The following is a 26,071-nucleotide window of genomic DNA, read 5'->3' as shown; positions in this document are numbered from 1 at the left end:
GCGCAAAGCGCGATGGAACGAAAAGTGTTAGGCGTAACGTTAAGAGACTGGAAAAAAGCAGTTTGGATCAGAGACCAAACTGGGTTAGACGATAATCTAATTGACATAAAGAGAAATATATGAAGCTGGGCAAGCCATATAAAGCGTAGGGGAGGTAAACGGTGGACCATCAGAGTTACAGAAAGGGTGCCAAGAGAAGGGAAGCGCAGTCGAAGATGGCAGAAAATGAGGTGGGGTGATCAAATTAGAAAATTTGCAAGCGTCAGTTGGAGTCCGCTAGCGCAAGACAGGGGTAATTGGAGATCTCTGGAGAGGCCTTCATCACGCAGTGGACATAAAAATAGGTTGGTGATTATGATGATCTTGATGATTATGATGATGGTGATGATAGCAGCAGACACGCTGCGAACAACGTCACGAGGTGCCAGGAAGCTTAGTGGATGTTTTGCAGTCCTGTGTGTGCCTCAACATCGACACCTCAGCTACAACAACGACAGTGACGAAACGTGATGTATTAGTAACACGCTTTTTCATGAATGAAAATCCAACATCACAACATTTGGTGGCATAAGATCGTATTTTGACATTTTAGACCTTATTCGAAGGAGGTAAACCTGGCCTACGAGTGCCACAGGTGGCCGTAAGCCACCACCAACCTTTCGCTACGATTACTAAATCGGAATCTGCCACTACAATCGTTCTTTTTTTAACACGTGCTATTTATTGAACCGAGTAACACAGTACTCGATAACTGCAGAAGCGCTCGCCAACACATCGTACATCGATGGTCCGAAAAGGACCTAAAAATCGCGATGCATACTCTTTGCAGCAAACAAAACTACAAACATTTCTGGCCCTAAATGAGTGGAAACGGCATGAAACTGGTCTCAGAAAGACCCCCCCCCCCCCTCTCCAGCTCTTTAGAGTTTGACCCCCCCCCCCCCCCAAAAAAAAAAAAAAAAAAAAGGTCTAACTCTAGCTTTTTTCCTTTAAATTTCGCGCCAGAACCAGAGTGCCGGTACGTCAGTGAGAAGTCACGTATTTCAAAGTAAATTGTCCTCTTTAGGTCATTGCGACGCAGTAATAGTTGTCGAAATTCTATAAGTTCAATCTTTGGCTCCTTTACAGTATGTGCAGCGCATCTGCTGAAAATTAACTAGGCCCAATCAGACGCCATAAACATCCATGACGCCATGGCGAATTAGTGCGGGAACTTGAAGACGGCGTCGAAACCTCTCTTTAATTCTCGCGTCTTTACAAGAATCTTCTAAGCGTAAATTGCATGTTTTGACATTGCAGAATGGTAACATACTAATGCAGCTTAACGTATTTCTAGATTAAGTTTTCGTTTATACAACGCAGGTAGATATCGGCATTACGGTAACAGCTGTGCACTATACTCCAGTGGAGTTCGGAACTCCACATTAGCTGCGTTAACTTGCGCCTCCTACCCGCTCTGACCAAAACCGCAGAAGTGCCATAAATGCGATCGAAATGCGTTGTTTATAAATGGCGCGTCAAAGGGCGCCCAGTTTTATACCACAGTGGTGGTCGTTGTTCGCGCAGCAAGAAAGTTCGCTCTTCCGTGGCCGTTCACCCCATCCCTGCTGCCGCGTTAAAAATATTGGCCGCAAGGGCGGATAGCGTTAGAAAAACATCGCGAACACGATCAAGTTCTTCCCCTCTCCTATTTTCGTTCCCACCGCGTGACGTTTGATGGGAAGACGTCGTAAACACGGCTTCCGCGCGCGCTCTTCGCCGGAAACCGCTCGCTTTTCTATCGGCGCGCATACGGACGCTTGTTGATGGCCCCTTCCTACGTGCGCCGAGTAAATTATGGCTTGTTTAAGTGAGGGGCGGCGAAGGGCGATGCTGCCAGCGTTTACCAGTGCTAGCTGCGGTTCGCAGACAACGTGCACAGAATGGAAGCACAGACGGCGAAAGTTAGGCGCAATTCTATTACTGTTTTGATTTGCTCGATATGGTGATCGAGTCAACTAAGCTGAAAAGATATAAGTCAGAGTGCTGTGACAAGGAGAAAAAAAATATCATTAAACGTTGCAAGTAGAATAGTAAAACCGCACCATCTGCTCACAACTGCGTGAACGGCCTACACATTGCCTTATAGAGAGTTCCCTCACCAATATAAATAGATTTAGACACTCTAGATTTCAGGTACGCTGCTTAGCATTTTTTAAAACTGATTTTAAAAAGCGTTGGTGAGGACTTTAGGTGACACCGATTACTCCCAGTCACATGGTAAATAAAAAATGAAGGCCTTCCTGTACACTATGGTTGTGTTCTTGTCAATTGAAGCTATACACTAAACGGCATTAGCATGCCTATTTTATTTGCTCTATTATGACATACAGTCGCAAGGTATTTGCAGAAAGTGTGCAGGGATTGATATACAAGAAGTCTAGGAGCAAAATACCTCGAGTCGCCGGTAATCATTTCATAGATTTCACAGAAAAATATCTGTAAGCTTAGCAAAGTGTATCCAAATAGCTTTGTTGCCACTAATTCAAACAAATGACGCTAGCGTGCCTAACTTTGATTTGAGCGTATAATGGACTACCTTTGAGCGTATTATGTACTCATTACTCCAAGGATTCAAGTGGTAGACTTGTCTCTGCTACCTAGATGATGTTATTGTGTTCTCGCCCACATTCAGCACACACCTTGAGCGCCTTTCAGCTGTACTTGCTGTCTTTCGCAAGGTCTACAGCTCAACTCGAAGAAATGTAACTTCGGCCACCGTGAAATTACTGTCCTTGGACATGTCGTCAATGCGTCTTGTATCCGACCAGACCCGGACAAAATTCGCGCCGTGAAAGAGTTTCCTGTCCCACAGTCCGCAAAAGATGTCCGAAGTTTTGTGGGCCTTTGCTCTTACTTTCGCCGCTTTGTTAAAGATTTTGCCACCATAGCACGCCCTCTGACAAATCTCCTTAAGAAAAAGGTGCCGTTTTCATGGGGAGCCGTTCAGGCCGCCGCCTTTTCTCGCCTTACCACCACACTCACCACCCCGCCGATTCTAGGACACTTCGATACGTCAGCCCCTACAGAGGTGCGCACCGATGCCAGTGGCCACGGCATCGGTACCGTCTTGGCACAAGTTCAGCACGGTCGTGAACGTGTCATCGCGTACGCTAGCCGTCTTTGTCACCTGCGGAGCGGAATTACTCTATTACCGACCGCGAATGTTTGGCCCTTGTGCGGGCAGTAACGAAATTCCGCCCTTATTTATACGGCATGCCCTTTTCTATTGTAACGGACCACGACGGCCTCTGTTGGCTTTCGTCCTTAAAAGATCCCACAGGGAGGCTTGTACGACGGGCTTTGTGGCTAGAGGAGTATTCCTATTCTGTGGTGTATAGGTCTGGTCGCCTACACAATGACGCCGACTGCTTGTCCCGTTGCCCTGTACACACTCCCGCCAACGCCGACACGGACGCCTCCGCAAGTGTTCTTTCCATTTCCCAGCTTTTGGACATGGCCCACGAGCAACGCCATGACGCTACCTTGAGGACCCTCATTGACCGAATGGAATCTGCTCCTACTGATCCATCGTTACGGTGGTTCGTCATCAACGACGGGATATTGTACCGCCGCAATTTTCACCCTGACGGTCCTCCCCTTCTCTCTGTCGTTCCCCAACACTTCCGCTCAACCGTGCTTGCAGGAACTTGATGACGCCCCTACTGCTGGACACCTTGGGGTTGCTCGCACTTACGACCGCGCGCGCCGCCGCTTCTACTGGCCGGGTTCGCACGCTCCGTACGGCGATATGTAGCTGCTTGCAAGCCCTGTCAACATCGGAAAAAGCCAGCAATGCTTCCTGCCGGGTACTTACAGCCGATCGCCATTCCAACTGAGCCATTCTTCCGCGAGGATTTGAATCTCCTTGGCCCTTTCCCCGAGTACAGCTCCGGCAACAGGTGGATCGCTATGGCTACTGATTACGCGACGCGCTACGCCATCGCTCGGGCGCTTCCCACGAGCTGCGCGACTGACGTCGCCGATTTCCTACTCCGGGATATCATTTTAGTCCATGGCGCCCCGCGACAGCTGCTTACAGATCGTGGCCGCACTTTCCTCCCCCAAGTCATCGCCGATATCCTACGCTCCTGTTCTACCAAGCACAAACTAGCTACCTCCTACCATCCACAGACCAACGGCCTTACTGAGCGACTTAATCGGACCATCATTGACATGCTCTCGAAATACGTTTCACCCGACGACAAGGACTGAGATGTTGCGCTACCCTATGCCACGTTCGCCTATAATTCGTCACGCCACGATACTACTGGGTATTCCCCCTTTTACTTGCTCTTCGGTCGTGACCCTGTATTACCATTGGACGCTTCGCTCCCCTTGGTACGGCATTCGGGGACCGAGTATGCCCGCGACGCCATCGCTCACGCTGACCATGCGCGCCAGCTTGCCCGTAGTCGTTTGTTGGCATCGCAGGAAACGCAAAAGCACGCTTACAATTGTCGCCATCGTGAGACGTACTTTTCACCAGGCTCTCTCGTCCTACTTTGGTCCCCTTGCCGCCGAATGGGGCTCTCCGAGAAACGCCTTCCGTGCTATAAAGGCCCTTACCGCGTTCTACGTCGAGTGACCAATGTCACCTATGAGATAATCCCACTGATCCGGTTCCACATCACCTGACCTACCCGGTTCCACATCACCTGACGTCGTACACGTCTCTCGGCTTAAGCCTTACTATGCCCTTCCCGATGGCCCCGTCTGAAGCATCGGGACGGTGCTTTTCCCGCCGGTGGTTGTGTTACGGTGAGGGAAGCAGACAATGTCGACGACGGAGAAGACGACTAAGTGGCAACAGCCTTTCTGGACTTTCAGCTGCTGTTTATGTATCTCGTGTAAATACATCGTGTAAATAGTTTTTATACCTGTGATAATATTTCGGACTTTATAGCAAGATATATGTTCATTTTGCAAAAGACTATCCAAACAGACCTTTTTGACAGTTACCACAAAATAATAAATACATGTATATTGGCACTTCCCGCCAATTATATTGTCTTTTAATCACGATTTTATGCGCTATTTGCAGCTATACTATACGTGGGAGAATAACAGGGGTCTCAGGAGGTGCCAACGGTGGGGTGATTTGTCTTCTCAGTCGTTCAGAAAGAAAGAAAGAAAGAGAAAGAAATACATAAGTAAGTTCTGGGAGTGGTCACTTGCCGGTCGCTGATATGATTGGCCGAGTATCTGCGACGGCAGTCATGCCGATGGGAAGGGAGCAATGGGTCTCCCACCATCTTACTTCCAACAGCACTAACCAGAGAAGTTTGTTCAAGTGACGGTGGGTGAATTACCATATGAGCGATGTGGTAATTTATGTAGCCCATGAAAGCTGCGGGAAATGTGCACTGCATCGATGAGGCTGCATAACAAGATCGACTCGGCACGCTTTCACAAGAGGCGCACAGACCGCGTATCCTTTTATGATTCAGTATTATTTCTTCCGGGGCGAAGCTACAGCATGTACTTACTCCACATCCCACAAACGCCGAGTCGTGCTAAATAGAAGCGTAGGCGGGCGTCACTCATCACGCCACTTCCTAGAGCACATCTCACTCATTTCAAGCGCAGATGCAACTAGGCACAGGCATTTACATACATCAATCGGCCGCCTAATCCCCGCATTGATATGCACCGAGCATAGAGAGCAAGGGCTAGACGCAAGACTCGGTATTCCCGGCACAAAAGTCCGAGCCGCCTTCATCGCGCATAATGTGAACGTAAACGAACGACGGCTGCTGAACGATATCGCAGCTCCTCGACGCGTAGACGCCGAACTATTCGGGCGCTCAAGTATTACAACCGGCGGGAAAGACTGCTCAACGAGGGCGCTTCTGTATGAAGAGTGCAATAAGACACAAAGCTCTGTCATCGCTCAATTATGAGATATGACGAAAAAGAAAACGTCTCCTTTCCACCCATGTTAAGCCACGAACAGGCCTAATCTAAAAGCATAAGCTAAATCATCAACATCATCAATAAAACGAGCTTTCATTCACTCCTGCAGGATGTCACGAAGGACTGCTGATTGTTGTGTTCTACGGGTGCTTAGCATGAAGCTCACACATAACTTTCAACCAGTGCATGGTATCGTCATCACATTCGTAAACCATTTAGCGTGCAGCGCTGATGCATAGAAGCCTGGCGATCAAAACAATCAGAGCGATGAACACCGTGAAAGATCACAGATGCAGTGAACTGTGAAAGAGAACATCCATAGCGAGAGCTGATGATACATTTGCTACCGGTACGCTTCACAGTTCATCGGAAGAACTCTCGATGCTACTCTTCATCAAAGACACAACAGCAGACATAAGCAGAGCTCCTCCACCTGAGCTGGCACACGATGTTTTCGTACACGCGATCATTTCTTTGACGTTTCCCTATAGTGTATAGACAGGATCGGGCATTACCGAACGCCGGGCCCGTGGTGCCGCTGGTAGAGACGTCGCAGATGGATGATATGCTGCCGCGACAGCCCAAGGGCACCGACCGTGGCGCTACGGGAGCCCGGACCAGATCCGCGGCTCTTGACCGGCTCCAGAATGGGCGACGGCGACGACTTCTCGGCGAAATCATCGTAGTCATCCTCGTCGTCATCGACGACGACGTCGTCCGCGACGGTGGGCGTCATCACCACCGTCGAAGGAGCAGCTGGCGTCGGTGACGGCGGCAACGACTGAGGCACGGCGGGGCCGTTAGGCCTAGTGGCAAGCGCCAGTCCGAACACTGAGGCCACGGTGAACACGACGCCCAACACGGTCGACCACGCGAGCACGAGGCTGACCGCGCTAGCCAGCACGAGACACACCGCGCACGCGACGGGCACCGACGACAGGGAGCCGCGGAGGTCCCACCACCACATGGACGGACCCACGGCCGCGGCGCCGAGCACGACGTCGGAGCAGCGGCGCGGTCGTTGTCCTACAGCTGTCGACGCCACGGCCTTGTTGGGAGGGGCAACGCATGGGCCGCCAGCTTCGAGTGAGTACGGGCCCAAGGCGGTCGTCCTACTTCGTGGCTCCAGCGTTACCGCGCCTCACTGAACGAAACCCGAAAGAGAAACTCGCATGCGGATTTGACTGGCCGCACGCTGCGACGTCAAGAATCTCACTCACCGACGTGAGGATATTGCGCTCGCTCCTCGAGGTCGCCTGCGTCGCCTGGGGGAACAGAGGGCTCTCGCAGCGCTAAAAATTATCGGATAGAAGGTGGCCTTATAAGACGAACTGGCAATTTTACAGTCGAGTGAGTCCGATTTAACCAAATCGACACGTGACCAGGGCAAAATATTAATTAACGAACCACTGGCGCTTCCAGGTGGCTTGAAAGAACGGCTTACATCGCACCAAATGCGCGCACACTCTGAGAACCTCACGTACGTTTTCGCGATAAGCGCAAGCACTGAGGGTGAGGGAACGCGACGCTTTCCAGCGTCAACGCTCGCGGCACTACGTGCGAAAGCTCCACGAGATCTCCACCAGCGATCAATCAACAAATATAAAAATAAAAGCCGAAAAGACCTCAAGTAACCCCAACGTTGTACGATAGCTCAGCGAGACGTTAAATTGAGGGGCGTAGACGTGCTTCCTACGCAGGCCTCCGTTTTCACCGCACACACGTCACAGCACAGCGAAGCACATCACAAGCAACGCCGACCACACATCACGTATATTCCCGTGGCGAAGCAGTACCATCCAGATGCGACACGCCGGCGATCTACCGCAATGTATCCGAAGCACAAGCAAGCTGACGTCACTGTCCTCCCTGCCGCGGTGAGATTCAAACCTGTTGGCGATGCCAGACGGTGGGAGGCAAGTAACAATAGGACTGTGCCGTCATGCCAAAGCGAAGATGTTGCTTCCGGCGTTTCGTAAATGTCACTACCCACATTCGCAATGTGTCACGCGAGAGACTCGTCCGAGATCGGAGGATCCGAATCCAGAAGCGCTCGCTATCGCACGAATTCAGGGCAGGACACTTTGACGTAGTTTCTTAGCGAGGTAGAGTCACGCGGCGCGTCTCCTCCGTCGCCACACTCCGTTTGTCAACACCGGGACCTTTCTGTCACTGGCGGCGCACTCAGCAGGCTAGGCCACCCAAGACACGAATGCGCTGCCAAGAGGGTAGGGATCACAGCAGGGTGCCCTAAGCAGGGCATGAACGTAGCGTTGAACAGTTTCGCGAAGTCTTTCCGGAACCGCACCGAGTAATGATATCCCACGACGACGAAAGCGCATCACATCGTTTGCACACACTCGCAGAATGTCCAGGACATGTCACGAGATGCATCAAAAGAAAATTAGATGATTGTCAGCCGTCAGTCTCGTAAGCGGCGAACTCCCGAAAAAGTCAGAAAACCCTTTCGCCGTGAGATCAACCAGCCATCCAAGCCTAGAGCGTTCGACGTCACGCAGTTTGTTGTCCGTGGCCCTAGGGCCATTAGCTACCGATGACAATCACACTTGCGATCCTCGACGTATCCTCGTAGCCACGGAGGGACCACGAGCAAGCAATTCACGATTGCAATCTCCGCTTCGCCACGGAAGGCCGGAATTTCTAGGCCGCCCTGTCGTCCCGAAAGCTGAAACCACAGGCGATGCGCTGTCACTGGCGAACAGGCTTCCAAGACACGGCAGTCGAGCCGAGCCAAGGCACCACGAGGTCGGCGTCGCACGCGGCAGCGAGTTGGTTCGCGTCAACAGCGAGCGAACTACGGCGCATTATCGCGAACAAAGACGGCGCCGAGGCACGTTCCCAGGAGCCAGAGACGTCGACGACGTCGCGCAGCGATCAAAACAAGACGCGGCGGCAGCAGCGGCGAGCAAACGGCAACACCACCGACACAAGAAGGAGGCAGCGCTTGCGACTCGAGGTTCGCCGGCGGTGAGGGTCGAAGGAAAGAGCGCGCAGTTTGCTCTTTCTGTTCGGGAGCGCGACAGAGAAGGAGCGAAGAAGCCGCGTTCGCTGCTGCTTGGCTGCGGATCGGGCTCCTTCGTGCGAAAGAAAGAAGCGGCTAGCAAGAACGAGGGGGTGGGCGGGGGAGCGCTTCCACTGCGGAAGAAACGCCGCTCGAGCAGTACGGGGGGAACCCGCGCCTTGGAACCGAGCCTGGACGGTGCCCCGTGGCGAGCCCAGCCAGCGAGCAGCAGTAGAAGCAGGCAGCAGCTCCCACTATACGCGCGCACACGCACACACACACACACACAATACTCCTCCTCTCCAACCAGCTCAGAGAAGTTAAATGACAGCAAAAAGAAAAAAAAAAAAAAAACCCACACGGAACGTGCGCGGGTCAAAGAAAGACGCGAGAGAGAAAAGAAGGGCGTAGGCCTCGGAAGCCTCAAGCTCAAACTCCGAGGGAACGAAGAGAAAGAGAAGAGGAAAGAAAGAGCGGGCCACGGCCGGAGTGGATGCGGGAGGGTTGCGGTTCCACTGGCGATGAAGCCCTGTCGGGCGAGCGGGCTTCCTAGCGTCGAGAGCGAACCAACAGAGGAGGCCCGGACCCTATACCCGGCGGTGGCAGAGCGCGTGTCGCTCGCGAGCCAAGATCCCACGTCGACAGATGCTGCTGCGCGCGCTGCGTGCCGGCTGCAGAAGCCCTTCCGACTTCCCCCGCCTCCACACTGGGCTCGCCTCTACGCTGCTCGAGTCGGGGAGAGCCCCTCGGGTGGTCCCCTTTGGCGATGCGTGCGGCAGCAGAGCACGGCGCGCGACGGCAGATAATGCCGGCTGACGGCGGGGCTTTGTTTTGATGAGGGGCGCAGGACGACCATCGTGGATGGCCCCGCCGTCTGGCAGGCGCTGGTGGTGGCGCCGAAGCTAATGTAGCTGGCTTATCGACACTAGGAGTAGGCTTCGGCGCAGCACCGGCTGAGGTTGGTTCGCTCCTGCCGGACGTCCTGCACCAGCCTTTGCACGTTGAAATTAGCCCCGGTATACCAATCGAAACTAGGGCAGTGAACGCGTGTGCAATACATAAGGCGTTAGTGTGTCGTACGAAGGCATCAACCTACAGAAGAAGTCATCATCATCAGTGTTATTATTATTATTATTATTATTATTATTATTGTTGTTGTTGTTGTTGTTGTTGTTGTAATTGTCATGACTTTCACACGCAAAACAGCGAGTATTTCTTTGTTATTCTGTAGATTCTGTGCCGTTGTGTAAGATCTGCGAGATCAATGATCTTGGTGTAATTTTTGATGCAACCTTACACTTTTCGGCTCACACTAAACGTGTTGCAATGCGGGGTATGCGCTCTCTTGGTTCTGTATGCAGACTATCGAGGGAATTCAAGTCTCCTACACCGTTCCGCAAATTGTACACAACCATCTGTCTTCCTCAACTCGAATATGCGTCGGTCGTCTGGAATGGCTCTTCTAGATCCAACAGGTTACATTATAGATCGTGTCCAGAAAAAGTTTCTAAGCATATATAATCACCGCTTTGCAAACCTGGACATTGCACCCTGTACTAGCACTGTTGGATTGTTGCCATTGCCCTCACTTCGCGACCGTCGTAATCGCGCTGACCTTCTGTTTCTCTTCAAACTCCTTCACGGTAACCTCACGTGTCCCGAACTACTCAGCTGTGTCATCGTTTCATATCCCACGCAAGATCACCAGAGAACATAGACCTTTCCATGTTCCTGCCTGTCATCACGAACACCCAACTGTCCACAGGATACAGAGTCTTTATAATGCTTATACTTTCGTGATCTTGATATCTTTCATAACTCCTTGTCATCGTTCTTTTCCGAGCTTTGCCTTGTGTTATAATTTCATGAATTGTTAAAGTGCCCTTCTCCTCCTTTTTCTTTTGTATTCACTTTGCGCTTTGTTGTCCGTACTCTCTTCTTTTCACAATTTTTATTTTTATTCATTTATTTTTTAATGATTCTCCCCTACAATGTTTTTGTTTTTTGGTTTGTAATGTATGCGTGCGCCAGAACAACAGCTTAGTGTTGTTCCTGGGGACGTTAAATAAGCATGATTTATTTATTTATTTATTATTGCGATAGCAATTATATGGACACTCAAAAGCAGATTTCTGCCGTCGGCGTCGCCGTCGCCGTCGGCGTCGCCGTCGCCGTGAGGTTCCGTATGACGTCATTTGGAGATGAAATCGTCGCCGCGCGCCGCCGAACGCTGTATGTGCGAGTGAAAGGGCGCGAGGGACGCGCGCTTTCACAGGGAGTGAACGCACGGCGGAGAACAAACGCGCGTTCTGCGCCGTGCTCGCTTAAGGGCTGCAGAAGTAGGCGTCTCTTTTCTCCTTTACAATGACCATATATGTAGAGCAAACGCGCCTTCTTCAGACGCGCGAGAGTCCGTGGGGGAGGGGGAGGGAAGGGAGCCGACGTTTAGCTGCGGCACCAAGTGGCTATTTATATCAGAGGCTCCAGCAACAGTCACCAACGCCGCACGCATTTTGAGCTAACGCGGGCAAAACGCCGATGGCGTCGACAACAGTTCTGCGTGTTGTTGCTACCAAAGCCGCTCACCTTACTTCGTATGACATTGCTCTGTTGCTATCGCATTCATTGCTTCGCCCTTAGGGCGAAACTGTGACATTTTTTATTTATTTATTTATTTATTTATTTATTTATTTATTTATTTATTTATTTATTTATTTATTTATTTATTTATTTATTTATTTATTTATTGATTATAGTGGACAATATGCCTGCAGCGCTGTGGGTACTGTCATCCCTCCGGCGCGAGACGCGAGCGTTCGTACAGAGCCTCTTTTGCTTCCTTTGAAGAGTTTTAATAAATTCCCCTTTCATTATTATTACTTGTTTTGAAGACATATCTACATCTGAAAGGGAGAAAAGGTATGCATGGAGCAGTCCGGAAACGGTCACCGGAAGGGGCACAAAGCCTGCAAACTCTCCAGGAAAGAGGGGACAGAAACATGGAAACGTGAAGATGGCGAGAAGGGAAGGAAAGAGAGAGAGAGAGAGAAAAAGCAAGACTAAAGATCCCCAAATATTAATACGAACCAACCACAACAAAAATAGAGTTCCAACACAAGGAACAGCAGGCAAAAAAATTGCACGACAACAGACTTTTCAGTGCGCCGGAGTCGTAAAGCGACCATGCACAGCATACAAGTTCAGACTAAAATCCTAACCACGGGAAACAAATCTACTGTAATTGCTGACGTTTAGGAGGGAAAAAAAGACACGAAGAAAGTCGACGATAATAATTTCTTGCCAGACGGTCGTCATCGGAGCTCAAATAAAAGCTATGGGCCGGGTTTTCATAAGAGGCCGCTTAACAGCGATGGTCCAGCCAATGCTATTGCAGATCAAAGGTTCCTGAACAAGGCGACTATTCAAAGCTGGTGGTATAGTTAAGACACGGCATTGAAATCGTACAAGCCCGCGAGCTATCAGGGCTAAAGAAAAGAACCAGCACTTTAAGGCGCAGGTTGAGGTTATAGTACTTATGGAAGCAACCGGACCAGTAATAACTGAAAAAAAAAAAGAGTACCGATGCGGAAACCGGAAGCACCGGGAACTGGAACAGATTACTAAAGCGTCTAACGCAAAGAAAAAGCGAAAAACAAAACCATAATACTTCCCCATACTTCCATTGCCTGAGGCGAACAATTGCCTCGGCAGAAGAGCTGCACGGATGAAATAGATCCTATGCTAGCGCGTTTCCTGCTGGCGCAGCTCAGTGATGTCTTTTAATCGCGCCACTACATTGCCTGGTCTCATCCTCCAATGAAGCACACAGCTAGTTCCATCCTTTATTCTAGTCTCTGTCGAATGAAAAAAAAAAAAAAAACACACACACACAAGTTTTGCGGAATCTCCGGTAATCACGAGATTACGAGGAGAAGTAGGCCTCTTCTGCGCGGAACAAGTTTCTGTACTTTTTGAGTACCCGAGAGGGCAAATGTTCTTAATTCCTCGAACGGGTATTGTGCCGCTCGTCGTAACAGCAGCGTAAAACAGAACAAAAACACGACTGTGTCAAACTTCGCTTCTCATTAAAGAAAAAAGAAATTCAGGAAGGCAGGATGTCGCTGTATATAAGTCTGCAATTACGATTGGCCCTATATCACCGATTGCCCTGGGAGCAGCGCGCAACCACTGAAGCATGCAGGTTCCTGTTCTTAAAACTATTGCGCAGAATGAGTTCGAATTTTCTTCTTTTTTTCAGGCCCTACACGTTGCTGGGAAAACTGACCCGACTTTGCTTTACGAGACCTAAAGCTCGGCGCAAGAGAAAGAGAGAGAGAGTGAAAACATTTATTTGGACCTTCGAGGTTGTTGCTCTTGAGGTTGAGTGGGTGGTGTCCTCATTCCAGGACTCCACTGGCCACGGCTGCTCGACGAACTTGCTGTACGAGAGCTTCTTGTCCCGCCAGGGTATCGCCGGTCAGCTGTACCTCCCACCGCTCAAATGACGTGCTAGGCGTCTTTAAGTGTTGAGGTTTGCCCCCGCACCTTAACGAAATGTGAAAAAGTGTAGGGCGTGTGTCGCCGCACCAGGGGCAGATGCCGTGATACGTTTGTAGGTACATTTTACTGTATCTGTGTAAGTTTGGGAATGTGTAAGAGTTGTAGGATTTAGGTTACGCAATAAACGTCAGTTTGAACGTCCTGAGAAGACAAGAAGCATCAAGCAGCCGCATTCCTCGAGTGGCTTTGAATAATGATTTTACTATTGAAGGGGGCTACGGACCACCCCCCGTTCGCACCTGTCAACTCACATGAGGCATTAAAGAACCTCCCAAACTTTGCTTTTTCTCCGCCACCACCACCGGCATTACCGAGAGAATTAAAAAAAATGGAAAAAAGAAAAACTATAAAGGGCGAATTTTATAATCACCGAAAGATAAAGAACGCTCTCGCTCCTCATCTCGCGACTAGTGCCCCCACCGCCAAATTGAAATAAAGAGGCGAGAGATTGCGAGCCGCTCCATCAGCCGTAAAACGAGTTGGGGTGAGTGAGCGGGCCAGCAGCGCAATATGATGGGGCCAAGCTACTCCGCTACACACTCCCATAGTGCAGAGAAGCCTACCGCGAAGAGCGCAATTTCCATTGACAAGCAGCGCTTATGGCTTAACGGCGTGAGAGCCGTTGGGAGAGCGTTCCAGACGAATCAAGCTCGCGAACCCATCAGGGTCCACATAAGAGGGGAAGATTTCGGGAAAATTGCCCGAGGAACTATATATATATATATATATATATATATATATATATATTAACGATAGAGGCCGCTTTTGCATGAACACACGCGCGAAAGCGGCAAGAAAGGCATAGAAGAGAGAGAGAAAAAAATTTATATTATTCAATTTTCTTAAGCACGAACGAGAGTATAATGTTGCTTGGAAGCAATATCACGCGGAGTTTTTGAACAATGCATGACTGTTCTTGTTGCTGCTTTTTTTTTTCGATTTTCTTTTCGCCGATATTGGGGATCAAGAAAGAAATAATAAAAAAAAACCTTCGTCTATTTTCTTCAGGGCGCGATCTTATTGCCTCGTGTACTCGCGCACACGGTACGGGAACAAGACAGGAGGGCATGGAGCACGTAAGAAAGTTTTCGACGCAAACTTTCGATGACCGCGCAGCGCTAGAGAACTTCTCGAGTTGAATGATGAGTTTGCTCGGCGAGTGACGGGGTTTATCCCTTAGGAGCCGAACAAGTGGTGCTGGCCTGCGTAATCGGAAAGTGGAAACCATGCATAAAAAAAAAAAACAGAAACCTGCGTGCCTGGAGCCTCAACAAGACTGACATCGCAATCACGATTTCTGTCACTATGGTTGTATATTACTGGCACTTTTGAAAACATCCGTTCATAGCAGAAATGGTTTCAATCGAAGCGCCATCGTCTTTTTACAGGCTGTGATCCCCTAACGCCACGTGACCAATGGTTTTGTGGGAACTGAGCCCACAAGACGTAGTGTTTGACGATGTTCTACGTTTGCTTCGCAGATTATTATAATGAAGGTACCCATCACGTGGTTTGACACTTCGTATCCCTTATTGCCAAAAATCTGTCGAAATTATGCAGTGATAACAATAACAGAATATTAGGTTCTCATTCTGGCTTCATCATAGGCTTAAACGACACCAGCGCACTTGGACGTACCATTCGCCATTGCAAACGTCATTTGCCTGGCCCATTGTTTTCTGCGAATTGCTTCTTTTAACTGTGAATTCCGCTCTCTGAGACCTTCAACCATCGAAAATCTTTTGTAAGATCAACACTAAAATTAAATGAAACCAATGAAAACCTTCTATAAATCTGATAACAATTGCCTTTTTACTTTGTTTACGATATTCGTGCTTTGGATGAAGTGATGAGCAAAGCGGAAGTGTGATGAGTTGAATGTTAGCATCAAGTAACGTTGAAAAATTCGTCGAGAAATTTGAAAGAAGCAGTCCGCAGAAAGGCAAACCGCCGCCTACTTTAGTATATGAGATGTAACAAGCTGTTCTTCTTTTCCCATAAAACACAGGCAAATATTTTAAACTTCGAAGACTACTTGGAAAGAAAGAAAGAAAGAAAGAAAGAAAGAAAGAAAGAAAGAAAGAAAGAAAGAAAGAAAGAAAGAAAGAAAAAAAGAAATTATTAATCTTCTATATTCCTTAATCTTTGTGCTGGGTGCTACGGAACGCGCGCTTTTTGAATTACATTTATTTGCAATAAACCTTATTTGCACGCCAACGTCTCGTGATGTCAATTAAGAAAGAAAAAAAGGAGGTGCGCCGAGAAGGGACTCAACATGATACTGTGCAAAATTTTCGAGTGCGGTGCAATACGTACGAAAGATCAAAGAACGTACTCTCATATGCTACGTGTCTACCAAACCAAACTGTCGTTGCAAAACACGGGCATGTTTCCTTTTTGCTCTGCAATTTTTCAAAATTTTAAGAAACCCACATCACACGCGCTGACTCACTCGAGTTTACCAGAACGCGAAGAGTGCATTAGTTTCTTAGAAGGATGAGAATCTATGCAGGAAACTACGAAGCTATGAAAAGAAGAGGCGGCGTAGGAGGAACGAGAGGGCGAAGCAAGAACTTATACCCCGTCTCAATAAAACGATGCAGTGCAGCCCAACCGAAGGCTCGTCTCAACCGATCAGTACAACGAGAGCTCAACAATAAAGACACAAATGACCGAAGAAGAGAATGCGCGGAAGTAATGGATGCAAAACACGCCGACAGTATCGATAGCACAGGGAAAAAAAAAGAAAAAAAAAACATCGCCGTTTGCTAAGCGCCGACGTAATGTGTTCACATGTTTCCTCTTTCCTGCGGGCGTTTCTATGTGGGATAAACGGGGCTTTGTGTGAATGACCACATGAGCGAACACTCAAAAAAGGTCAGCAAGCAAGCAAGAGATAGCCACCTGGCCCTGCAATTGCGTTGTAATGTAACTGCGAACCCCGTTTTTTTTTTTTTTCTTACGTTTGTGCCACTGTGTCAAAATACAGGTGATAAGCGTGCACGAAAGACATTCGAAGCCTTCCATATCAAAGAAAAGTCGCGATTCACTTCACTCCTGCCAAAGGAGACATCGTTCCTGTCGGAGTGATTTCGTTCTGTATTACTTCCATGCAGACTACTGTGCCGTATTTTATGCCTTTGTCGCTGAGCGGTACTCAACATAAGTTGCTTCAAAGAATAAACATTTCGTTCGTAGTCGTCGCCGTTGTCTGTTCCTTTCTTGCGTTCTGTTCTTTTGCGCTGCTTCTGCTCGAGTCAAGAACCAACCGGCCCAAATGCCTATACGCTTTTGCATATTGAGTCGGCGTCGCGCGGAGGGCGATCAGAAGCAGGTAGTGGAGGAGCTCTTCTCCTGGTTCTCGATTCTGGTTAGCTGACGCGACCCGTAGCCTTAGCTGCACTGCACGGAATCGGCGAGAAGGGATGTCGGCGGCGCTGGGAAGATGCACGGTGACGTCGAGCATTCAGATCAATTTCCGCCGAGGCAAAAAAAAAAAAAAAAAAAAAATGTTCACGCGATGTCGCTTCGCAACATTAGTATATAGTGCACGAAAGCAAAGTACAGAAACAAACAGGCGTGGAAACCAAGCAAGCAACTCAAAAACTGACACAAATGAAAGAACGAATAAGCGAACAATCCTATAAGAACAAAAAGAACAAGAAATAAAGAAAGAACAAGAGCCCAGGAGCAAACCAGAAAAAAGAAAGTTGTACACGCTAAGCGCAAACGTAATGCAAAACAATATATTCAGTGAAGTCCCCACCGCGATATGAAGTGAAGCAATGCTTCAAATCGAGGTACGCACCTTAACTCGATTTCGTATACGTAATGCGCGGTACAGTGTACGTGTGCCGCGTGCAGCGATATCGGAAATATGCAAGCGCGCACGTTGCGGAAGAAAAGCATCGGCGGCCCCGGAGTTTCTAGACGCGCTCTCTCCCACGGGATCTTCCAGCGTGCACATCGATATCAGGAGCGACGCATTGCCTCCCAGCGCTAGAAAAATACAAAAAAGAATGCACACGAAAAAACAAACAGCGCAAGAGCCTTGAACAACAAGAGCAGCACAGTTTGTTTTAGAAGGATTGATCATAAAAAGGAAAGGAAAGCGAAAGCACCAGCCGCCTTTCGGCTCGTATCGTCTTTGCATTCGATCCTTCCAGGCGCTTGATACGGATAGCTTGGCTCTATGAAGAGCGTTGACTCAAGTGTGTAACACTTACGGAATAAGCACGACGCTTCTCGGACATCCACATATTTTACATTCCTGATAACAATGCTTACGAGCTGGTATTGGAAAAGCAAGGTGCTTCCCAGAGAAACATAATGCGCAGTACTCAGCCATAAGAAGATCAACCGCGCTCAGAGAAGTAGGAATGGGGAGTCGGAAAGGTACAATTAAAAGAAATTGTGAGACTCTCGCCGAGAAACACAAAAAGAGGGAGTGACTCAATATGCTTGAGCTAAGAGGTTTTATATGAATTTCACACCGCTCTAAACCAGCTAGACGGAAAACCTTCAACGTTGGATAAGACCTTGGGACCATGGTCTTTTTCATATAACAGCAGCAGAATGCGCTGTTGTTATTTCTGAAGGCTACCGGACTAAACGAGTGTCTGCGATACAAAGCAGCGAATTTTCACTACGGAGGCAACATCCACATTGAGCTTTCTCTCCTCCTCTTAATCTCTGCCTCCCTCCCTGCCATTCATTTATCCTCATCTCTCACTCTATCTACTAAATTTACTGCAGTCTACCACTTTATCCACCTCTACTTTCTATTCGTTTTCTTCATTCAACATAAATATAGCTCTGCGCCACCCTCTAGTGGCTTTTGTATGAAACTGTTCGGTGCCAAATGAAGATTCGGCACTTCAATGTTCCAAAAAAGGAAGAAAGAACGACCGTGGACCGTCACTAAAAGGGAGGAAACCGCGGCATCCGGAAGTTTAGTCTCGCCAGAGCCCTCACGGAAGTTGTCAATACAATCCTGCGCCGGCAATATTAGGCGCAAAACTTCGGGCAGCAACTCGACAAAGAGCAAAGCCGGCTCAGCCCCCCCATCTTTCGTGCTCGGGACGTTGGCTTGCCGGCACCAAAGCGGTGGCACCGGCATCCTGGGAATCCTCCTCATTAGGCGCTGGGACAGCCGTGCCTGGCAACCTCCATCGCGCCACACGGGATTATCTTGAGCGTCCGGAGAGGAGCATGGGGAAGGGAAGGGAGATGGGTGCGGAGAGGGGGGGGCCCCGCGAGGTGCGCTCGATGAAGGCACAGGTTACGAGCGGCGTTGTGCGGATTGTAATTTCGGTGTTTAGCCGATGGCAAGTACCGTTTTAGAAACTAGAGAAAAAATACAAGCAAATTCAAAAGAAAGAAATAGAGAGCCTGCACAAAACAATGAGCGATAAAAAATGTACCACGCCACAACTATTACTCTCCACCTGCAGTGATAACAGTTACTTAGCCAAATTAACAGATAAAGACAAAAGAAAGAAGACAGAAAGAAAAGAAGGATAGAAAGGGAATAATCAAATTTATACTGCGTAGCTAACACGAACTTGCGCAGAAGAAGCACGAGTACGCGGCGCGGATTGAGATATAGCGAATTCGTGGCGCAGCTGTAGACACGTGATGAGCCGGGTGAGAAAAGGATGCCGAGGGTCATGCGATCGCAAATTGTTTTCTATTCAGACGAAAACAGTGCCATGTGGTAGCGTTGTTTTCATCTGATAAATGAACCAACTGGTCAAAGAGTAAATCCTCGCTTTGCTCCTATTGCCCTGTTCAAACAACATGCTCGTGATGACATTGTAACAAGTAGACCAGGTGCGTAGTAAAGGGACGTTGATCAAAACCCTCGCTCTCACAAAGTGCAGTGCTTGGTCTTAAAGTGGGCGCTCACGAATGTAAGGTTAGTGCAGGCACTGTTACATAAGGCTGCCACTTGTGGCTCGTGGCACGGCACAATACGGCAACCTCATATTCAGCACTCCCTCTCTTCACACACGCACGCGCACACGCACACACACACACACACACACACACACACACACACACACACACACACACACACACACACACACACACACACACACACACACACACACACACACACACACACACACACACACAGAGAGAGAGAGAGAGAGACGGACGCGCACGCACAGCTGTAACCGTATGTGACACGGTGTCAGTTATTGCTGTTACTGCTTCGCACTCGGATTATGTGCCTGCTCCCCGCATGAGAACCGGTACTTCCCTGCTAAATACAGGAATAACGCGAAAACTACAACTTTAGCACGCAAAGAAAGGGAGTAAAAACGGCCGCATAAGTAACGTCAAAGATGCGGCTAGTTGGTTCCGCATGCTTCATTTTTCATTGTTAATTTAACCTGAGCTGCTCCTCTGGCTTAGTCCTTCGTTCTTTGTTTGCATTCCGTAACGCGTATATATATTTCGTCCGCAATAAAGATTCCCAGTCGAAAGTCAGCGCTTGTCCTCGTTCGTTCTTCGGTCTCGTTCGAGAAGTCGCGCTGTTACATTTTGGGACCAGCATAAGACAGGGATGGCGAGAATAGGCGGCGAGATTATTTCGTCTCCCCGCCAACGTGTATGCGCTTGATGCTGGCGGTGGCGCGACCCAGCGAGCCTGGGGAAGAGTTGCAGCAGGGAAGAGTTGCAAGCCCGCGTGGTCGCGGCAGCGACGAGTCTGTCACGTCGCACGACGCTGGCAGTTCGTCAGAAACGGGGACGACCCCTTCGCGAGGATCACCGACTCCTCGCCGCAGTCGCAGTGCGCCTACCGACGCCGCCAAGTAAAGCACACGCACACCGGAAGGCGCCCGTGCGCGCGCGCGGTCAGGCAGAGTTTATTATAAGTGGCGGCCGTCGCAACCGGGTTGAGCGGCAGAAGCGAACGCAGCTAAGCAAAAGCGACGCCAGTGGGCAGCAGACACGCGTTACATCACGAGGAAGGGTGAAAGATCGCTGAAAGCAAGGTGGCGTGCCAGCACGTGCGAGCGCAATATTAAAGCAGGAGAAAACGTAGCGGGTAAAAAATGATGAAAGAAATTAAAAAGATGAAAACGTCGCGCGTCGCGCCGGTATTTATAAACGGGCCCCTGACGGTGCAGCCGCTGCTTCCACGCGGTCGCGGCGTCGTGTGCGCGCCCCTTAACGGACTCGCACAACGTGTTGAAAGGGTACATGCGGGAAGCTGGCCTCGCGCGAACACGTCAGTGAGGACGTATACTACAAGAAGCTGACATTCGTTTCCGATTCCAGTGGTGGTTCATTGGCAAACGCAGCATCAAAGGTCGTGCACCGGAACAACTATTGATGAGATGGCTAACGAACAGATAAAGAAATGCTCGATAAAAGCTCATGCCGTTTTACGCCTCCCCTCTAAACATAAGCTACGACTGTTATCTGAAACATCAATGCAAGTCGTCACAAGTTCTGAGAACGCATTTCACGAAATGCGTGCTTGGCACAGCATTCTTGCTGAATAGATAAGAGTTCATTCCGGCTCGGCTTTAAAAAAAAATGTGGTTTTACGTGTCAAAACCACGATCTGATTATGAGGCACGCCGTAGTGGGGGACTCCAGAATAATTTTGACCACCTAGGGTTCTTTAACGTGCACCTAAATCTATGTATACGGGTGTTTTCGTATTTCGGCCCCATTGAAATGCGGCCGCCGTGGCCAGATCGGTTTCAATTCCGCAACCGAGGTATGTGCTCTGAAGCGAATTACGTAGAAAGTTTCTGTTGATAACTTGTTAGTTAACTAACATCGTAACGAAACAGGACACATTAGATCCACACAGTTCCAATAAATACGTTTTCACGTCACGGAAGAAAGATATTCTGCAGAAAAGCACTCATGAAAGAACTTGGACGCCGTTGCTATCTCGCTCGAGAAGAAAAAACAGAAAAGGCTCCGTTATATTTAAATGTGTGAAACTGTGCTATAACGATTGTTCAACTCATTTTATTGTTAATCCAAGCCTGTGTCCATTCGTTCCTCTGTGAAGCAAGGTTGTCCCTTGCCACCATTATTTTTTTGTCCTTTACTTAGAACCACTGTATTTAAACGTAATTCACTCGAGTAATATTCATGGTTTCAGTGTTTTAGGAACGGTAAAAGTGTTTTGCATATGCAGACGACCTCGCTTTCTTGTTAGCTAATGTCGTCAATTGCTTAGTTGAGGAGCATTGGAAGGAATGACCGCTACTCCCCTGAGTAGTATCGGAAAAGAGCAACTGTTAGTCCTAGAAGGAGTAAATGCATGAGCAGTAACAGTTCAACCCTTCGCCGTTACACCACAAAAGGACGAATATTTGTGGCAGGTCAGTAACTCTGTAAAATCGATAACCCTTTTATTCCTTTTTTCTTTAGAGTAGTTGCGCGTACAATTGTAGGCGCGCACCAAGTCTGCAAGCTCTGGCAGAAACCTGTCGACATGAAGTGCTGCAGTAATGCTGCCATTGCATTCGGCACCAGCGGCGCCCTCGGCCATGGCGATGCAAGATACAGGGCTACACAAGGAAACCTGTGCACTTCCCATTCAATCCCTCGAATACCTGCTTGGCAGTCTAACGCAGGCAGATGTTTCGTCGTTTAGTTCACACAGATGGTACCACTGAGCAACGCTCGCCTTGAACGCGAAACGAAAGTTGTCAAAGCGAAGCTGATTTATTCCGCCGTGCGCAGAAGAGTGAAGAGCGGTGCTTCAGGATAAACATAGGGCTCCGCCTGAGATGTCAAGAGCGCAGGATTGGCGTCTTGACAGCGTTGCCATGCCTACCCCCTTCCGACGATCGTCGTGAGGCGGAGAGAGTTGAACCTCTGTCCTCTACTCGATGTCGATGCGGTAGACGGCACGCAGTGCGAACGACGCGTTGCCACTTCGACATACAAACACGACTTCTCATGACTTCATAAGGAAGCATTGGTTTCGTTACCGCACCCTGCAGGTAAGGTACACCAATGATAACCCTTGCTACAGCGCACCAAATACCTTTCCAGCTTAGCTGTTCTAAGCATACATGACCTGAAAAAAAACATAAACGATAGTCCATTAGAAAAATGCAAGACTATAAATAATTAAACACTTATATACAATCCAAGCACGCAGAATATAAAATTCTCTATATTGACTCTGAAGAATTAATGAAAGTATGTAAAGATCCTATATAGGACAGTTTAAATAACGAATATTTTTCCTCCACCCCCATATTCTCACGGAGAAATAAAAGTTGATTTTATTGATTGATTGATTGATTGATTGATTGACTGTCTGACTGAGTGCTTGATTGATTGAATAGGCATTAATGCCAAAATTATGTGTTTTTTCAACGTCGCAGGCAAATGTGCACGGCTGCGTCTCCATTGGTTGCTTGCTTGCTTGCTTGAGAGAGAGAGAATAAACATCTTTAATGTGTAAATGCAGCTTTGGAGAGGCGTCCTCATTCCAGAATGCCTTGAGCTCGGGCCGCGTCCTGGGCCCTCGCAATCAGCCGTTGTTGATCTTCGAGGTCGGAGCTGGCCAAGGCTCTCTCCCAAGGCTCTCTGCTTGCTTGATTGATTGATTGAATCGGCTGCTAATAAATGCCAAGATGTTGGGTTCTTTTTCAACGTCGCAGGCAAATGTGCACAGCTGCGTCTCCATTGGTTGCTTTATTGATTGACTGATTGATTGATTGATTGAATCGGCTGCTAATAATGCCAAAATGTTTTTTTTCAACGTCGCAGGCAAATGTGCACGGTCGCGTCTCCATGCAAGCGGACGCCGAAATCATCCTCGCAGTTATCTTCAGGTCTGAATATAGTAAAACCAGTTTGTTCATCTAAATCCACACGAATGAAGTAAACGTACTTGCACATAACATTCAAATACGCTTTAAATTTAAAGAATGCGCAGAATGTCGAGGGACATTGAGATCAAGTCCTGGAGACTGCCTTGACTGCGTCTATGGCATCAGACAAGGAGACATGGTGAAAGTTCAACGTGACACTACAGCAAGAACGGTGCGCACTTGCAGCTTTCTTTTCTGTTATTTTCCTTTTTTTTTTCTTTTTTTAAACCCGTTTTCTTTTTCTTCGAATTCACGTCTTTCAGATGAAGTCTAATGTGCGAGTCAAACTTAAAAAAAAAAAAAGAAAACATTGAGGTCTGCCCGTTCGGTCATGTAGCACATTATTGAGACATGATGTTAATGCGAAACACAACAATCTTAAAGCTTCAGAAGCGGCGACAGCAGTATCACTTCGTTACCGATACAAGCAGCCACTAATTGATGCCGTCGACGCTCAGAGACTAAGTGCCATTTCATCTCAGAAAAACGTGACGTCACTGACGAAGGGTCACTTTGGTCGAAACTAATCCACTTTGAACATCCACTTTCGCTAGCTCTACGGCCGCCCACTTGGAAAAAAAAAAAAAAAACAAGAGGAAAAAGAAGAAAAAAAAAACTGCGAACACAGTAACGACGAACACTAATGGGGGCCAGTAATTACGCGCATGCTAATTACATGCTAATTACGCGGAAAACACGATTGCGATCTCCTATACTTATTCTTTACCTCGTTGGAGTACCCATAGCACGGCGCTGTTTTCTTCTTAGGGCCATTATTTTTATAATCGCTCTTTGCTGTCGTAATTTCTCTTCTATTCATTTTGCGCGAACGACGCGAGACGAGCTCGCCTCGTTAGACGAGAACGGCCGCTAAGTGTGGTGGGCAAGAGAGAAGAAGACCCTCGAAAGTGAAGGCGAAGGAAGATTGATCGCCGAAAAAGTAGCCTCGCGGGACCGGACGCCGGCGCAGTGGGTTTTTGAGGGTGTCAGAGCGACCCAAGGTGATAGGCGACAGTATATGAAACAAACAAGAAAACTTAAAAGCTTTGGTCTAGCAACTTCGACTAAAAAGTAGGCATGCATAGAAGCTGTTTTCAAGAAAGCACTGCACGGACTCAGAAGCACTAAGCTTGGAACTTTAATCTAAGCTGAAGACTTGAATTAAGACGCTACTGTGAAAAGCCTCCCCTCCCCACCCCCTCTTCCCCCCGCTTCCTTTCGTACCACGATAACTTTTCAATCCGTGGCCAGCCGCCGAACTTTCGAAAAGAAGCATTGATCGGTTTCGGACATATCCTTGCGAAGCCGTCCGTTTAATCTCCTAGCCTCGTTTTGACTTATAATTTTTATTCATGTGGTAGCCGCTGTCAGGTAAGATCGTCAATTTCTGAGTCCTTAAAAATGGCCAGTGAAAACCTGTCACTCGATAGACGTCAGTTACGTGAAGGTGGGCTTTACTTGGGCGCCAGTTGGTCCCGATACCGCGAGGCGAATCATTGCACGCTTGGCGCAGGTTCGTATTATTACGTAGTTTCAAAGCTAGTGCTATATTGATTATTCACCGGAAATTACTATTGAAAGTTAAGGGCATAATGATATGCAGCACGAAGCTCGAAATACAAACACATAGAGCGCAGAGGAAAGGAAACGTGTAGACGTTAAGGATAGCTTATCTCCGGTTCACTATCTTGCAGAACCTTGGAAGTCATCCCAATATCGTTCGTGGGAAAGGAAAAACAACGTAAAAAATTTTGAGAAAACAAAACAAAAATGACAAGGGGAACGATTTCAGACAAGCTAATGCGCTGTCGCACACAATCTGTCAGCGTCACACAGTAAAGAGAGAAAAAAAAAAGTATACTGTGAAACGAAAGGATTACAAGTACAAGGGCTGATTAAAAACTCAAGTTTTATTAAATTAAGAATGGGTGTCCTTAAATAAGTCAGTTTATTGTACAATAAAATTTGAATTGTTAGTTAAGCGCTCCATTGCGTTTGTGATTTATTCGTTATTCGCCAATTATATTCCAGCAGCTCGTGCTTTGCGCTGCATTTCAATCACATCCTTCGAACAACTCGCTAAAGCTGCCATTCTCAAATAGACGTGCGCTCGTTCGTTTTTATCGTGCCAAGGTTGTTCACATCAACCTCACAAGACAAGCCACCTTGCGGACAGAAACTTCCCTACCATCATGTTTGCCGCGAAGAGCTCATATTCAGTTTCTTAATAATGACAAGACCTCGCACTATTTCGTCTGCTTTAACCACGATCTGATTATGAGGCACGCCGTAGTGGGGGACTTCGGAATAATTCGGACCACCTGGGGTTCTTTAACGTGCACCTAAATCTAAGTACACGGATGTCTTCGCAGTTCGCGCCCATCGAAATGCGGCCGCCGTGGCCGGGATTCGATCCCGCGATCTCGTGCTTAGCAGCCCTACACCATAGCGACTAAGCAACCACGGCGGGTACTGTGTGTGTTCTACTTTATTGTTTCAGATTTGTCATCTCATTCTTTCTTTCCTCTTTCCTCCCCTCCCTTCTAAAGAGTAAGCAGGCGTTGTGCCCCTTCCGGTGGCAGTTGCCAGCCTGGTGCTCGCTATCTCTTGCTTGTCGATTGTATATATGTTTTCAAATCAAATCTAATAATAATAATAATAATAATAA

At 48.2% G+C, this 26,071-nt stretch overlaps 1 protein-coding gene across 4 annotated transcripts in view; it reads right to left on the bottom strand.

Annotated features, from left to right (window-relative positions):
- The window catches only part of LOC119433854 (cAMP-specific 3',5'-cyclic phosphodiesterase 4C), a 595,748-nt gene that overhangs the window by 352,623 nt on the left and 217,054 nt on the right, over positions 1-26,071 (bottom strand). The window contains exon 1 of one of the 4 annotated variants that reach the window (XM_037701121.2): positions 6,471-8,953. The exons of 2 other annotated variants lie outside the window; for them this stretch is intronic. In XM_037701121.2, coding sequence (XP_037557049.1) covers positions 6,471-6,922 — 452 coding nt within the window. In that variant the 5' untranslated portion in view covers positions 6,923-8,953. Of the gene's footprint in view, positions 1-6,470; positions 8,954-26,071 lie in introns of those variants that run through there. One more of the 4 variants, XM_037701122.2, reaches the window with a different exon arrangement.

The sequence above is a fragment of the Dermacentor silvarum genome, chromosome 11, assembly GCF_013339745.2.
Source record: "Dermacentor silvarum isolate Dsil-2018 chromosome 11, BIME_Dsil_1.4, whole genome shotgun sequence".
In the NCBI taxonomy this organism is placed as follows: Eukaryota; Metazoa; Arthropoda; class Arachnida; order Ixodida; family Ixodidae; genus Dermacentor; species Dermacentor silvarum.
The sequence above is the reverse complement of the archived record's forward strand: the minus strand, read 5'-3'. Positions and strand labels throughout refer to the sequence as shown.